The sequence below is a fragment of the Oncorhynchus clarkii genome, chromosome 29 (assembly GCF_045791955.1).
Source record: "Oncorhynchus clarkii lewisi isolate Uvic-CL-2024 chromosome 29, UVic_Ocla_1.0, whole genome shotgun sequence".
NCBI classification, from domain to species: domain Eukaryota; kingdom Metazoa; phylum Chordata; class Actinopteri; order Salmoniformes; family Salmonidae; genus Oncorhynchus; species Oncorhynchus clarkii.
Window position 1 is genome coordinate 11,526,149 of NC_092175.1, and position 16,094 is coordinate 11,542,242.

Genomic DNA, 16,094 nt, shown 5'->3' on the forward strand with positions numbered 1-16,094 from the left:
GAATATGTAATGGCCAGTGAATGTGAATTACATTTACTCTCACTGGTGGCCAAAAATAACTATCTGAAAGCCACACTGCCAACAGGCCATGCCTCCTGAAAGTCATCTTATTTCCCAAACATGGCTTAATATATTACTTGGGTTTATATTCACTTTCATGCTTGGTTGATCAGTGTTATAGGCCCCACAGGGTTTCTAAAAATCGGTCCTGGGGCCCGCATTGGGTGCACGTTTTGTTTTTTACCCTGAGCACTATTCATGATTCAAATAATCAAAGCCAGATAATGAGCAGGTTATTTGAATCATCTGTGTAGTGCTAGAGTAACAACCAAAGTGTGCACTGAAGGTGAGCCCCAGGACTGAGTTTGGGAAACCCTGGTAAAGTCTACGGTATGCTGAGTCTTTTTTTGATGTAATCCATAGGCATTTTTCAGGGGGCGTGGAATTACATTTACTCTCACAGTTGGCCAAAAATATATCTTAAAGCTCCGCCCTCACTAAGCCACGCCTCTAGTGTTCTACGAAAACAACCGAACTGGCTGTGTCAAAATAACCCAACGTGTCGTGTCCACTATTTACCCAGCGCTGGGCTGTTTTTAACCCAGCATGTTTACCCACACAGAACTACACGTTTGGAAAGCAGCTATAGCAGGAGGATAAGATGATTACCATTATCTGTCATTGTGTGACAGGGTACTATTCTCATTGCATCGCACTTCTGTATCTTTTCCTCGCTGGTCTCTCAGGGAGCAACAGCCTACGATGGGAACTATGGCGAGGGCTATGACCTGTCCTATGGAGAGGGAGAGGAGGATGAGTACGGAGTCGGCGGAGATGGCCACGGCAGCAGAACCAGCAGCAGCAGTACTGTCGAAATTGGTGCCGGTGGGGGATCCGTATCAGTCGGGGGCAGTTCTGTTTCTGTTGGGGGCGGTTCCGTCTCTATGGGTGGATCTGCCAGCGCCGGAGGCGGGGCGGCGAGTGCCGGAGGCGGGGCGGCAGGTGCCGGAGGCGGGGCGGCGAGTGCCGCAGGTGGGGCGGCAGGCGCCGGAGGCGGGGCGGCGAGCGCCGGAGGCGGGGCGGCAGGCGCCGGAGGCGGGACAGCAGGCGCCGGAGGCGGGGGTTCCGTTGCTAGGGGAGCAGGTGGCCAGGGTGTGAATATTGAGGGAGATTACACTGATCTGGAGGGTGTTGGGTTTAAGGAGGAGTCCATCTCTGAGTACGGGGAAGAAGATTATGGCTATGCAGACCTGGACTACGGTGGACAGGAGGAAAAGGTGCTGCCGGCAGAGACAGACGAATACTATGGACAGGTAATTATGACTGATGGTGATGACAGCAGTAGTGATGATGATGATGATGATGATGAAGGGCATGATGACGGTGTCATCTGCAGGTTGATGGGTCTCGAGGAGAGAAAGGACAGAAGGGAGAGCCTGCTATCATTGAGCCTGTGAGTATAATTTCTCCTGTGTGTGTGTGTGTGTCAGTGTGAGAGAGTGTGTTAAACACATGTGTGTCTGCGTGAGTGTGTGTATTTCACATCCAAACCATGAAATATCACACACCACTGATTGTGAGTCATATAACACAAACACACAGGTCTCGGCCCTTTGCATTCTCACATTGTATCCTGCAGCAAGGCCCTCCTCTGGCCCGGAGGGTAAACATTTGGAGTACGGCTACATCTAGAGATTGTGAATGATCATCGGGTGTGTAAACACACTGTGGGCTAGCATAAACACTGACCAGGGAAAGACCCGCTGGGAATGGAGGGGTAGAGAGAGAGAGAGAGAGATAAACAGCCAGTCCCTAGTTTGGGATTTGAACCCATGACAGTGTTAACTCGAGGAGCTAAAGCCACGGCTATACCTCAAGGATTTTGATTCCTCTACATCGGTCTCTGGTATGCCAATGTCATCACTGGCAGCCAATTCATATCTTGTGATCCAAAGCATCCACATCAACACATAGATATTCATAATGCACCACCTAAATCTAAACTGAGTCACAGAATCAAGGGAGTTTTTGAATCCCATGGCTTCAGCCCTATAATCATCCACAGCTGCTTAATTTAAACAAATGTCACTGGGCTTAACTATGTGTTTGTATGTGTGTGACTGAGCGCGCGTGTGTGTGTCCGTGTCCTACCTCACTGAATGAGCCAGTGAGTCGTCCATCTAGTTCGGATATTTAATCAACAATGAGCGGAGCCCCCTCCTTCCAGTCCAATCCCTGTGTGTCTACAATGACGACATAACCCCCCACCCCCAGCCCACTTCCAGCCCCACCCTGGCTACTCACACACATAAACACACACACACGCTTGCACGCGCACACACATACAAACACTCCTCTATCTGTTTACTGCTGGGATCAGTCACTCCTGGGTCAAACATCCCTGGCCATACATCTACGCCAAGTGTTTGACAGATAGACACACTATAGGAAAACGGTGACGTCACCCCATACACACACACACACACACCTATCCATAGACACACATCAAACAAAAGGAACATGTATGACTATCGGAATGTTAAAAAGTAGGGCAGTAAATGTATTTTTTTTTACTTGGAAAATAGATGTGGCTTGAATGAGATTTTGCAGGGCTGCAGGCAAACAAAAAAATGCTGAAATCACATAATTCCAACCAAATCTTTAGTTGTGTCTATGTTATGTTTTTCCCATAAAATGGTCACCACAACAAAACAAGGATGAGTCTTCACTGTCATGCCCTTTAGCTTTAGCTCATCTGTGAGTGTTTTACGAGCGCACCCTGTCGAGATGGAGACAGAGAGCTGCTGTTTTTAAGTGAGTCGTGGGCAAGGGTCATGTTCAGAGAGACAAGGAGTGCTTACTATGAGACCCCCCCCCCCCCCCCCCCCCACTCCCTTACTGACCAGGCCATCTTTATTTTTGTATGCTGGGAGCTGGAGGAGCAATTGCCCACCTTGGCTCTGCTATTAGCTGAACAGAGACAGATCTCCGGGACAGATCTCCGGGACACAGAGTTCCTGTGTTCTTATTACCCATAGTCCCCTGATCCATGGGCATGTTGAACATGTTCCATCAGCCTCCTTACTCTGCTGGTTCCTCCCAGATTGATGTGAAGTGCTAAGTGAAATGACAGGCAGGAATTTATATTCAATTACCCAGCACTCCTGGATGGAGAGTAGATATGCAGAATGTGTCTGGACATGTATACATCTGCACACATACTGAAGCAACGCATGCATATGAATGAATGAATGAATACACACACTGTCACACGCACACACACACACACACACACACACACACACACGCAAGCTTACACACAAGGTGATAGTGCTGCATGCTTTACAGGCTGCAGCCATCCATCTCTCTGATGTGTTTGTGTGTTTCAGGGAATGCTGGTGGAGGGTCCACCCGGGTCTGAAGGCCCAACAGTAAGTACATCTCTCTATTCTCTCTTTCTGTCACTCTCTCTCTCTCTCTCTCTCTCTCTCTCTCTCTCTCTCTCTCACTCTCATCCTTGGCAGTCTATGACTAGTGATTTCCGTTGGAATCTGAGATGCATCTCAGTCTGTGTCACCCCCGTATGTCCTGTGTAGTCTGCCTCTGGGTGAGAAGCAGTCGCTATCCCCCAACTGTTCGCTTTGGAACGCCACCACTAGCGTAACAATTGGAGAGAGTGAAACTGTAAGCCCTTTCAGTGTGATTTTGGCAGGGCTTCTTCCCAGTCTAGAGCCTTAGTAATCAGAGTGGTAAAAGCATGACTCACCACTCCTCAAGAGAGACCATTAGTTTACCCCGATGTCCCGGGACCAGTTATTATTCGTTTACCGACGCCTTTATGACACACTTGCTCTTGCAGTCTATTTGATCCCAAGCTGCTGGGTGCTATAGAAGACAGACACTCCACCAAGCAGCAGAGAAATGATAGAGTAAGAGTTTGTAGAGCGAGAGAAACGGGGCACCAGTTGAGATGTATCTTCTAATAGACTGCCTACCTCATACTTCCTCATACATTCCTCTCTCTTCTCCCTTTCCCTTTTCCCATATTTTGTTAAGTTACAGCCTTGTTCTAAAATTGATGAAATTACACATTTCATTCGTCAATCTACACACAATACCGCATAATGACAAAGTGAAAAACAGAAATATCTTACTTAAATAAGTATTCAGACCCTTTGCTATGAGACTCGAAATTGAGCTCAGGTGCATCCTGTTTCCATTGATCATCCTTGAGATGTTTCTACAACTTGATTTGAGTCCACCTGTGGTAAATTCAATTGGTTGGACATGGTTTAGAAAGGCACACACCTGTCTATATAAGGTCCCACAGTTGACAGTGCATGTCAGAGCAAAAACCAAGCCATGAGGTCGAAGGAATTGTCCATAGATTGTGTCAAGGTACAGATCTAGGGAAGGGTACCAAAAAATGTCTACAGCATTGAAGGTTCCCAAGAACACAGTGTCCTCCATCATTCTTAAATGGAAGAATTTTAGAATCACCAAGACTTCCTAGAGCTGGCCACTTGGCCAAATTGAGCAATCGGGGAAGGGCCCTAGTCAGGCTCCACAGAGGAGCTCCAGAGTTCCTCTGTGGAGATGGGAGAACCTTCCAGAAGGACAACCATTTCTGCATTAATCATGCCTTTATGGTAGAGTGGCCAGACGGAATCCACTCCTCAGTAAAAGGCACATGACAGCCCGCTTGGAGTTTGCCAAATGGCACCTAAAGGACTCTCAGACCACGAGAAACAAGATTCTCTGGTCTGATGAAACCAAGATTTAACTATTTGGCCTGAATGCCAAGTGTCACGTCTGGAGGAAAACTTTTCATACTCTCTGCCTTGTCTGTCTCTTTGTCCACTTATGCTGGACTGTCCTCATCTGTGTTGTTAGAGATGGACAGGGGATTCAAGTTTTAATGCCACGTGCAGAAGTACAGTGAAATGCCTTTCTTGGAAGCTCCAAAACCAACAATGGAGTAATCAATATCAATGTAGCACTAAAAGTAACATGGTAGAACAAAAACACACAATAAATACAAATAAGAAGTAAGAAGAACACAAGAAAGTAAGAAGCTATATATAGGATCAGTTTCAGTACCATATTTACTATGTGCAGGGATACTGGATACCATCCCTACGGTGAAGCATGGTGGTGGCAGCAACTTGCTGTGGGGATGTTTTTCAGCAGCAGGGACTGTGAAACTAATCATGATCGAGGGAAAGATGAACGAAGCAAAGTACAGAGAGATCCTTGGTGAAAGCCTGCTCCAGAGCGCTCAGGACCTCAGACTGGGGTGAAGGTTCAACATCCAACAGGACAAAAACCCTAAGCACACAGCCAAGACAACTCAGGAGTGGCTTCGGGACACGTCTCTGAATGTCCTTGAGTGGCTCAGCCAGAGCCCGGACTTGAACCCGATCAAACATCTCTGGAGAGACCTGAAAATAACTGTGCAGCGACACTCCCCAACCAACCTGACAGAGCTTGAGAGGATCTGCAGAGAAGAATGGGAGAAACTCCCCAAATACAGGTGTGTCAACCTAGCACCATACTCAAGGAGACTCGATGCTGTAATCGCTGCCAAAGGTGCTTCAACAAAGTACTGAGTAAAGGGTCTGAATATGTATCTAAATGTGATGTTTCTATTTATTTATTTTTTATACATTTGCAAAAAAAAATCTAAAAACCTGTTTTTGATTTGTCGTTATGGGGCATTGTGTGTAGATTGACTAGGGGGGAAAAACGATTTAATCAATTTTAGAATAAGGCTGTAACGTAACAAAATGCGGGGGGGGGGGGGAAATCAAGGGTTGTAAATACTTTTCCGAAGGTTGTGTTTACGTATGAGTGTGATTGCGTGTGTGTGCCGTTCTCATTGTCTGATGATGTGTATTGTTGTGGAACAGGGTCTCCCTGGACCCCCAGGTTCCTCCGGATCCCCGGGCAGCCCCGGAGACGCAGGAGAGAGGGTGAGTAACAAGGACACCTCACCAGTAAACACAACGACATATAAATAAATACACGGGGGGGGACACAAAGGAATACAAACGCGTCAGGTTTTTGACAAAACTTGTACATGTGTACATTTTGACCTTGTTGGAGTAAATCCCCCCACCCCTTCTCTCTCTCTATCGCTCTGTCACAGGGTCCGAATGGTCGTGCTGGTCTTCCTGGTGCGGATGGTCTGCCAGGACCTCCAGGGACTGTCCTCATGCTGCCTGTAAGTAAATAACATTGGCTGACAGCTCTAGAATACACAGATCTAGAATATATAGACTTCCCTGATGCTGCATGTATGTAAATAACATTATCTGACACTTCAAGAATAAGTGTATAGATATAGATCAAGAACAGAAAGTATGTCTCATGTTCAGTAATAACGCCTGTATGTTTATGCACGTGTGTACGTTCATAATTGTATATTCTATGTTGGCATGTTGGCTATTGTGTGTGTGTGTTAATGTGTCTTTGTCTGGCAGACTTTCTTCTTAATCTTCCATCCTAATCATGTCCCTTTCTGTACTGCTGTTCTCAAGCTGACGGCATATTTGTTAGGCTTGTCGCACGGCTAATCCTCTCTTCGCTTCGTTGCATTACCTGATAGAATGCTGGTAATATCGATATCGGAGATCTGTGGGGTTTGGGTCACTGTGTCCTGACCTGTGTGTGAAGTTAGCTATGTGGGATGTGTGTTTTATTGTGTCGGAGGGTATTTAGAGATCTCTGTTCTGGAACGCAGGGAGGGAGTCTCCTTCTGAATCAAATACTCTTCCTCTCTGGTCCCGCCCCGTAAATAGATAGTCCAATCAGAGAATGCTCTGCTGTAAGTCAGCACTCTAGCACCTCCTAGTTGAAGCTTTAGGAGGCTGTGGTTCCGCTCGTTCAGACTCACTCACTTCGGCTCTTCCTCGCCTCTCATTCCCCATCTCTTCTCCCCTTCTCACTAATGAGAGAACTACCTCACACTATTCCCCAATCTCCAGCCCCCGCCTTCCTCTTGTCAGACTCCAGCCCAATTGACAGATATAGGAGTCTTACAGGAAGTCCTCCAGCCTCAGACAGGAAGTAGAGCAGGTCTAAGTGTTCCTTCCTGTGATCACAGCTGCGAAGGCTAAAGTGAATAGCTAGCCTTTCTGTTTCTTTACTGTTCTGCTTTACTGCTGCTCCTGAGTGTGATGACTTGTCCAGATGTCCTGCTGAAGTCTCAGGAGACCGCAGAGCAGAGCAGAGCCGTCTAGGAAAGTCAGGCCAATATGTCTGGACATGAACTTAGCCTTAGTCTGGTCAAGGTGCAACTGTAAAGCACAGGCCCTTTTAAATGCTGTCATTTTGTTAAAACATAATGAGAGCTTAGATTTGAGTCATTTAGCAGACCCTCTTGTCTAGAGCGACTGTCTAGAGCGACAGTTTAGTACATTCATCTTCAGATAGCTAGGTGGGGCAGCCACATGCCTTATAACTGCTTATAACTTGCATTATACCTTTGTTATTAGTTGTAGTTGTGAGCAATAGCCATGTCAACACGTTAACTCGGGCCAAATATAGGTATGTTTGATTGTGGAGAGTTGGATAGTGTGCTTGGAAATTAGGCAGTAAGATCCTATTTGTTTGCCCCTGGTTTCACATTTTCTCTCTCTCTCTCTCTCTCTCTCTCTCTCTCAGCATGGCTAGATTGTCTGTGTCATGGTTTGGTTTGATTGAGAACGGTGGAACGGTGAGGCTCTCCAGGGACAAGAGAAATATCAAGAAAGATAGCCTAGCTAGAGAGATGTCCCTGTGTTGAAGAAAGCAAGGTTTGCCAGCTTCATGCAATCCTGTGTTCAATGTTATTTTTTTCCCCTATTTGTATAATAACAAGGTCACGGTTGTGGTGAAAAACCCTCTCCACTGTTGTGTTGTTATTCATTCCAACAGTAACAGAAACAGAAGCACATCTTTGTTGGATCATTCAACTCCAGATGTTGGTCAGAAAATGCAGGTTGCACTACGCACACATCACCACTAGATGCCAGTGTAAGCATCTGGATTGGGAAAAGGGCCATAGCCAGGCAGTTGATGTATGAGCTAAGGTTTTTGCAACTGAGTACTTTTAATTGCTTTAAAAAATATATTTAAATCATATTTTGATTTATTTAGACATTCTTTTTGAAGATGAGCTATTTTAGCCTGTAAGCTGACTTAACCTTTTCTTACCCCGCTGGGGTCTCTATTATTTTCTTACTCTCTGCCTTGTCTGTCTCTTTGTCCATGTACCTGTATCTGCCTACGCTGGACTGTCCTCATCTGTGTTGTTAGAGATGGACAGGAGATTCAAGTTTTAATGTCACGTGCAGAAGTACAGGGAAATGCCTTTCTTGGAAGCTCCAAACCCAACAATGGAGTAATCAATATTCATGTAGCACTAAAAATAACATAAAAACACACAATAAATACAAATAAGAAGTAAGAAGAACACGAGAAAGTAAGAAGCTATATATAGGATCAGTTTCAGTACCATATTTACTATGTGCAGGGATACTGGAGTGATAGAAGTAGATATGGATAGGGGTAAGGTGACTAGGCTTCAGGATATATGATAAACAGAGTAGCAGCAGCTGAAATGATGATTGTATGTGAGGTTGCGTGTGTTGAGTCAGTAGAAATCAAGTACAAGTGTCAACTAAGGGTCTGTGTAGCCATTCTGTTAACTATTTAGCAGTCTTATGGCTTGGGGATAGAAGCTGTTCAGGAGCCTGTTGGTGTCAGACTTACCAACCCTCTGTAGCGCCATCGAGGGCGATGCTGTTGCCATACCAAGCAGTGATGCAGCCAGTCAAGATGCTCTCAATTTTTGAGGATTTGAGGGCCCATGCCAAACCTTTTCAACCTCCTGAGAGGGAAGAGGCGCTGTCGTGCTTCTTCATGACTGTGCGTGTTTGAGTGGACCATTTGAACACCGAGGAACTTGTAGCTCTCGATCCGCTCCACTGCAGCCCCGTCAATGTGGATGGGGGCGTGCTCACCCCCCTGTTTCCTCTATTCAACAATCAGCTCTTTTGGCGTTGAGGGAAAGGTTGTTGTCCCAGCAGCGCACTTCCAGGTCACTGACCTCCTCCTTGTAGGCTGTCTCATCGTCACCGGTGATCAAGTATGCTACCGTCGAGTCGTCAGCGAACTTGATGATGGTGTTGGAGTTGTGTGTGGCCACGCAGTCGTAGATGAACAGGGAGTACAGGAGGGGACTAAGCACACACCCCTGTGGAGCCCCTATGTTGAAGGTCAGCATGGCGGATATGATGTTGTCTACCTTCACCATCTGGGGTCGGCCCATCAGGAAGTCCAGGATCCAGTTGCAGAGGGAGGTGTTCAGTCCCAGGGTCCTAAGCTTGGAAACGAGCTTTGAGGGCACTATGGTGTTGAACGCTTAGCTGTAGTAAATTAACAGCATTGTCACACACTGTAGGTATTTCGCTTATCTCGGTGGGCGAGGGCCATGTAGAGTGCGATCTGTTGGGGCGGTATGCAAATTGGAGTGGGCCTAGTGTGGCTGGGATGATGGAGTTGTGTGCCATAACGAGCCTCTCAAAGCACTTCATGATTACAGATGTGAGTGCTACAGGGATGTAGTCATTGTGGCATGAAGCATTAAAGTTCTTGGGAACAGGAATGATGATGTTCAGTATAAGACGCGGGGATTACAGACTGGGACAAGGAGAGGTTGGAAATGACCGTGAATATGCCTGCCAGCTGATCTGTGCTTGCTCTGAGAATGCGTCCTGGAATACCGTCCGGCCCCGCGGCCCGTGTGTTGGCCTGATTCACGCCGGACTCGGAGAGAGCGAGGTCCTCTGGGTCGGTGGGGCCCCTCACGCACGGTACGGTGCTGTTGTTGTCGAGGCGTGCATAAAATGCATTGAGTTTGTCTGGAAGAGTTGGGCAGATCACGGCTGGGTCTTCCCTTGTAATCCGTCATACTTGAGTAAAAGTAAAGATGCCTTAATAGAAAATGACTCAAGTAAATAGACAAAATGCCCTTATGTTGATGACTTATTGCAAATCCAATCACGTTGATTCAACGTTATCACATTGATTTTTGGGGGTTGAAATTATGTGGAAACAACGTTGATTCACACAGTTTTTGCCCAGTGGGATGGGTCTGATTATTGGTTCTGAGTTCTGCTTTCACCTTCAGTTCCGGTTCAGTTCTGGAGGAGACTCTGGACAGAAGGGACCTCAGGTGTCTGCTCAGGAGGCTCAGATGCAAGCCATCATGCAACAGGCCAGGGTAAGGGTTACGCACACTCACGCACACACACACACACATACACACAATTTTGTATCTCTCTTACAGTGCTGTTTTCTCTCTCCAGCTTGCGATGCGTGGTCCTACTGGCCCTATGGGTTTGACTGGTAGATCTGGTCCTCTGGTACGTACCAAAGTCTTCCTCAGTTTCCCCTCACAGACACACACACACACACACAAACACTAACCACTGTCACATACACAGCCTGAGGATAAATAATTATGGAGCTCATAGTTGGTAAGATCATATTAAAATTGTAATTCAGATGCTACAACAGTAATAGTGTTTTGGCTGTGGCCTGATCTGGGGTCTACCATGACCTTTGTGTGACCTTATTGTGTTTGTCCTCCTCCCAGGGTTCTCCAGGTGTGTCTGGACTGAAGGGAGATTCTGGAGAGACCGGTCCTCAGGTAAGGCAGATGGAACACAGACACACTGAATGTTCTAGATCACTGGAACCACTAGAACCACTCCTGTAATCGCCAGCCCAAGTTCAGGGCTATGCTGTAAACACAACTTACTTTGGTTCTTTTATTATGGTTCTTTTTTTTTGGGGGGGGGGGGGGGTTCTGTGGTAGGGTTCTCTTGTTGGGTTCTCCAGTAACATTGTTCATTGTTTCAGGGACCTCGTGGACCAATGGGTTCTCATGGACCCCTTGGGAAGCCTGGTAGAAGGGTAAGTGTAATTGGGACTCTTGCACTGGCATTTTAGTTTGGCATGCAGATTAGGATTGATTTTATTCATGTATTGTATTGCTCTTGTGTTGTATGTTCACGCTGACTACTTCCTGCTGAGCTCTTGACAGGTTTCTCTTTGCAAAAGGTTTCTAACCTCAAAAGGTCTTTCCTGGTTAAATAAAGTAAAAAATAAAACAAAAAATAATGCCCTTCAGGAAGGAGAGGGAAGTGATTGAAGTGTTATTGTTGCTAGGTGTTGTAAGGTGTATATATTCTGTGTTTCCAGGGACGTGCTGGATCTGACGGAGCCAGAGGCATGCCTGGTCAGACCGGAACCAAGGGAGACAGAGGTTTCGATGGTTTAGCCGGACTTCCTGGTGAGAAGGGACACAGAGTAAGTCAAACCCCTTTTTCTTTTTCTTTTTCTACATTGTATTTTCTAGTCACAACGTTTGTGTGTCTTTGCCAGTGTGACTGTCTGTGTGGGTCACTGATCTGTATTATGTTGGTTCATTTAGGGCGAAGCTGGTCCCCATGGACCTCCCGGACCCACAGGAGAGGATGGAGAGAGAGTAAGCACCACCACACATCCTATCTCCCTCCCGACATCTCTTATCATCTCTACCCAATTTTTCTCGCTCTCTATTTCTTCATCCTCCTGTGTGTGTGTGTGTGTATGCGTCCGTAGGTCAGTATGTCCGTGCGGTGTGTGTATGTCTGCGTATGTGTGATTGGTAAGTGTGTGTGATCTAAGTGTCTGCCTGTCAGTCATGTAAATCAGCCATCCTCCTCACACACACCGTCTCTCATCTCACACCATCACTCATCTCACACCATCACTCACTCCCCGTCTGGCTCATCCTACTGCGCTACATCTGTACTCTCCTCCTTTCCCCTCCTTTCATACCTCCTCTCCCCATCACCCTCTCTCCTCTACTCCGACCTCCCGCTTCCTGTTCTGATCATGTCACTTCCTGTTTTCAGGGAGACGATGGAGAGATTGGGCCACGTGGTCTGCCTGGTGAGCCAGTAAGTGTTGACCTTTTTTAAGATGTCTACCACCTTGTCGTTTGGTATTTTTTGGTAATTTATTCGGATCCCCATTAGCTGTTGCAGAAGCAGCAGCTGCTCTTCCTGGGGTTCCACACGAAACATGAAACATAATACAGAATGACATAATACAGAACATCAATAGACAAGAACAGCTCAAGGGCAGAACTACATACATTTTTATAAAGGCACACGTAGCCTACATATCAATGTATACACACACACTATCTAGGTCAAATAGGGGAGAGGCGTTGTGCCGCGAGGTGTTGCTTTATCTGTTTATAATAATAATAATAGGTTTGCTGTTTATTTGAGCAATATGAGATGGAAGGAAGTTCCATGCAATAAGGGCTCTAATATAATACTGTACGCTTCCTTGAATTTGGGGACTGTGAAAAGACCCCTGGTGGCAAGTCTGGTGGGAGAAGTGTGTGCGTCAGAGCTGTGTGTAAGGTGTCTATGCAAACAATTTGGAATTTTCAACACTTTAATGTGTTAACTCTTAGCCAAGAGAGACTGGCAGCATAGTATTTATATCAGCCCTCTGATTACAATGAAGAGCAAGACGTTCCGCTCTGTTCTGGGCCAGCTGCAGCTTAACTAGGTCTTTCCTTGCAGCACTGGACCACACAGCTGGACAATAATCAAGATATGACTAGAGCCTGCAGGACTTGCTTTTTGGAGTGTGGTGTCAAAAATGCAGATCATCTCTTTATTAGGACTAGACCTCTGCCCATCTTTACAAACATTGAATCTTTGTGTTTTGACCATGACAGTTTACAAGCTAAGGTAACACAACGTAATTTAGTCTCCTCAACTTGTTTAACAGCCACTCCAGTCATTACCAGATTCAGTTGAGGTCTAGAACTTAGGGAATGATTTGTCCCAAATACAATGCTCTTAGTTTTAGAGATGTTCAGGACCAGGTTATTACTGGCCACCCATTCCAAAACAGACTGCAACTCTTTGTTAAGGGTTTCAGTGACTTCATTAGCTGTGGTTGCTGATGTGTATATGGTTGAATCATCAGCATACACGGACACAAAAGCCGGTCATTGGTAAAAAAAATTGTCATTGTGACACTTGCATCTCAATAAAGCACGTGTTGACATATTTAGGAACAGGATATGACATAAAGTCCAGCTAATGGTATATGCACACAGTCTTGTACACAGCTTTAGTTATTTAGCTCACTAGCCTATATGTGAATCTGAGGGTAGATTCCTCTTGTTCACAGCCTGCTTTCCTCAAGGCTGGTGGACAGGCTCCTATACGTCTACGGACGAGCTTCCCTTCCTCTCTGACAGGATATCCCCCTGCGGAGAGGAGAAATGAGACAGGTAGAGAGGATGGGAGTTCGAGGAAGAGAGACTGGGAGAGAATCATTAGTGGTCAATTGTGTGGTGCAGTATTTTAGACACACCACCAGGGGGTGGTACAACCACTTGTTTTCTGAAATATACTTGCTCTGAGAGGAAGGTGCTTTGAGCCATGGCACTACGATACGACTGTTTGAGAGCATTGAAAAGAGCAGACATCAAGAATAGTGAAATCAGTCTAGGACGGCGCAGAGCGATTCAAGAAGCCTCAAGCTTGTTTTAGATGAAAATCCATTATTCATCATTTAACTATATTTATTTAGTAACTTTTGAAAAAGATCCTGGTGTTGATGTTGTGTGAAACATATTTTGATCAATTGTTTCTTTCTCTCTCCAGGGACCTCGTGGTTTGCTGGGACCAAAGGGACCTCAGGGACCTCCCGGGCAACTTGTGAGTTTAGAATGCACGCACGCAAACACTTGCACACACACACACACACACACACAGACATACATACCCACACACACACAGTCACACACACTTTCATTTCACACTCAAATTCAGATACAGATGTAGTGGATATGTCATCCCCATCGAGGGAATTCATTTCTGCAGCTCATAGCAAAACTAACAAAAGTACAAAGTACAAACAAAACAAAAATGATGTTTATTGTCACATACACCAGAAAGGCGCAGTGAAATGTGTTCTTTTACAGGGTCTGCCATAGTAGTACGGCGCCCCTGAAGCAAACTAGGGTTAAGTGCCTTGCTCAAGGGCACAACGGCAGATTTTTTTAACGACACCCACAGGGAAATACCACATACAACAACTCCACGACATCACAGGAAGTTGGTTGCACCTTAATTGGGGAGGATGGGCTCGTGGTAATGGCTGGAGTGAAATTAGTGGAACGCTATCAAATGCGTCAAGCACATGGTGATGCTGTTCCGTTCGCTCCGGTCCTGACATTATTATGAGCCGTTCTCAGCCAGCCTCCTGTTCACTTCATACATCAGATGATGAGAAGGGCTCTGGCTATAGATACGAAGCTATTCATGTCTCCCACTTTACCTTCTCTACATCATTTGATGTGAGGGAAATCTCCCCTTGTCCCGATAGCATGTTGGTTCAGATTGGGGAAGGTATCTACAGCGTATATACAATTGAAATCGGAAGTTTACATACACCTTGGCCAAATACATTTAAACTCAGTTTTTCACAATTCCTGACATTTATCCTAGTAAGACTTTCCTGTCTTAGGTCAGTTAGGATCACCACTTTATTTTAAGAATGTGAATGTAGAGAGAATGATTTATTTCAGCTTTTATTTTTTTCATCACATTCCCAGTGGGTCAGAAGTTTAAATACACTCAATTAGTATTTCGTAGCATTGCCTTTAAATTGTTTAACTTGGGTCAAACATTTCTGGTAGCCTTCCACAAGCTTCCCACAATAAGTTGGGTGAATTTTGGCCCATTCCTCCTGACAGAGCTGGTGTAACTGAGTCAGGTTTGTAGGCCTCCTTGCTCGCACACGCTTTTTCAGTTCTGCCCACAAATTCTCTATGGGATTGAGGTCAATGCTTTGTGATGGCCACTCCAATCCCTTGACTTTGTTGTCCTTAAGCCATTTTGCCACAACTTTGGAAGTATGCTTGGGGTCTTTGTCCATTTGGAAGACCCACTTGCGAACAAGCTTTAACTTCCTGACTGATGTCTTGAGATGTTGTTTCAATATATCCACATAATTTTGCCACCTCATGATGCTATCTAATTTGTGAAGTGTACCTGTGATATTGTGCTCCTGCAGCAAAGCACCCCCACAACATGATGTTGCCACGGTTGGCAACATCATGTTGGGATGGTTGGTTTGGGATGGTGTTCTTCAGCTTGCAAGCCTCCCCCTTTTTCCTCCAAACATAACGATGGTCATTATGGCCAAACAGTTCTATTTTTTTTCATCAAACCAGAGGACATTTCTCCAAAAAGTACAATCTTTCTCCCCATGTGCAGCTGGAAACCGTAGTCTGGCTTTTTCATGGTGGTTTTGGAGCAGTGGCTTCTTCCTTGCTGAGCCTCCTTTCAGTTTATGTCGATATAGGACTCGTTTTACTGTGGATATAAAAACTCTTGTACCTGATTCCTCCAGCATCTTGACAAGGTCCTTTGCTGTTGTTCTGGGATTGATCTTCACTTTTCACACCAAAGTACGTTCATCTCTAGAATAAAGAACGCGTCTCCTTCCTGAGCGGTATGACAGTGGTCCCATGGTGTTTATACTTGCATACTATTGTTTGTACAGATAGATATGGTACCTTCAGGTGTTTAGAAATTGCTCCCAAGGATGATCCAGCCTTGTGGATGTCTACAATTGAGGTCTTGGCTGAGGTCTTCTGAGGTCTTGGTCTTTCTTCTGATTTTCCCATGATGTCAAGCAAAGAGGCACTGAGTTTGAAGGTAGGCTTTGAAATACATCCACATGTACACCTCCAATTGACTCAAATGATGTCAATTAGCCTATCAGAAGCTTCTAAAGCCATGACATAATTTTCTGGAATTTTCCAAGCTGTTCAAATGCACAGTCAGCTTAGTGGATGTAAACTTCTGACCCACTGGAATTGTGATACAGTGCATTATAAGTTAAATAATCTGTCTGTAAACAATTGTTGGAAAAATGACTTGTGTCATGCTCAAAGTAGATGTCCTAACCGACTTGCCAAAACTATAGCTTGTTAACAAGAAATTTGTGGAGTGGTTGAA

General features: G+C 45.5%; 1 protein-coding gene across 1 annotated transcript in view; it reads left to right on the plus strand.

Moving 5' to 3' along the window:
• Window positions 1-16,094, plus strand: part of LOC139388535 (collagen alpha-1(V) chain-like) — a 128,405-nt gene that overhangs the window by 75,815 nt on the left and 36,496 nt on the right. The window contains exons 8-20 of the mRNA XM_071135240.1: window positions 747-1,313; window positions 1,397-1,453; window positions 3,390-3,431; window positions 5,910-5,972; window positions 6,149-6,223; window positions 10,175-10,267; window positions 10,353-10,409; window positions 10,643-10,696; window positions 10,909-10,962; window positions 11,251-11,358; window positions 11,483-11,536; window positions 11,949-11,993; window positions 13,731-13,784. Of these exons, the coding sequence (XP_070991341.1) occupies window positions 747-1,313; window positions 1,397-1,453; window positions 3,390-3,431; window positions 5,910-5,972; window positions 6,149-6,223; window positions 10,175-10,267; window positions 10,353-10,409; window positions 10,643-10,696; window positions 10,909-10,962; window positions 11,251-11,358; window positions 11,483-11,536; window positions 11,949-11,993; window positions 13,731-13,784 (1,323 nt within the window). The remainder of the gene's footprint in view (window positions 1-746; window positions 1,314-1,396; window positions 1,454-3,389; window positions 3,432-5,909; window positions 5,973-6,148; window positions 6,224-10,174; window positions 10,268-10,352; window positions 10,410-10,642; window positions 10,697-10,908; window positions 10,963-11,250; window positions 11,359-11,482; window positions 11,537-11,948; window positions 11,994-13,730; window positions 13,785-16,094) is intronic.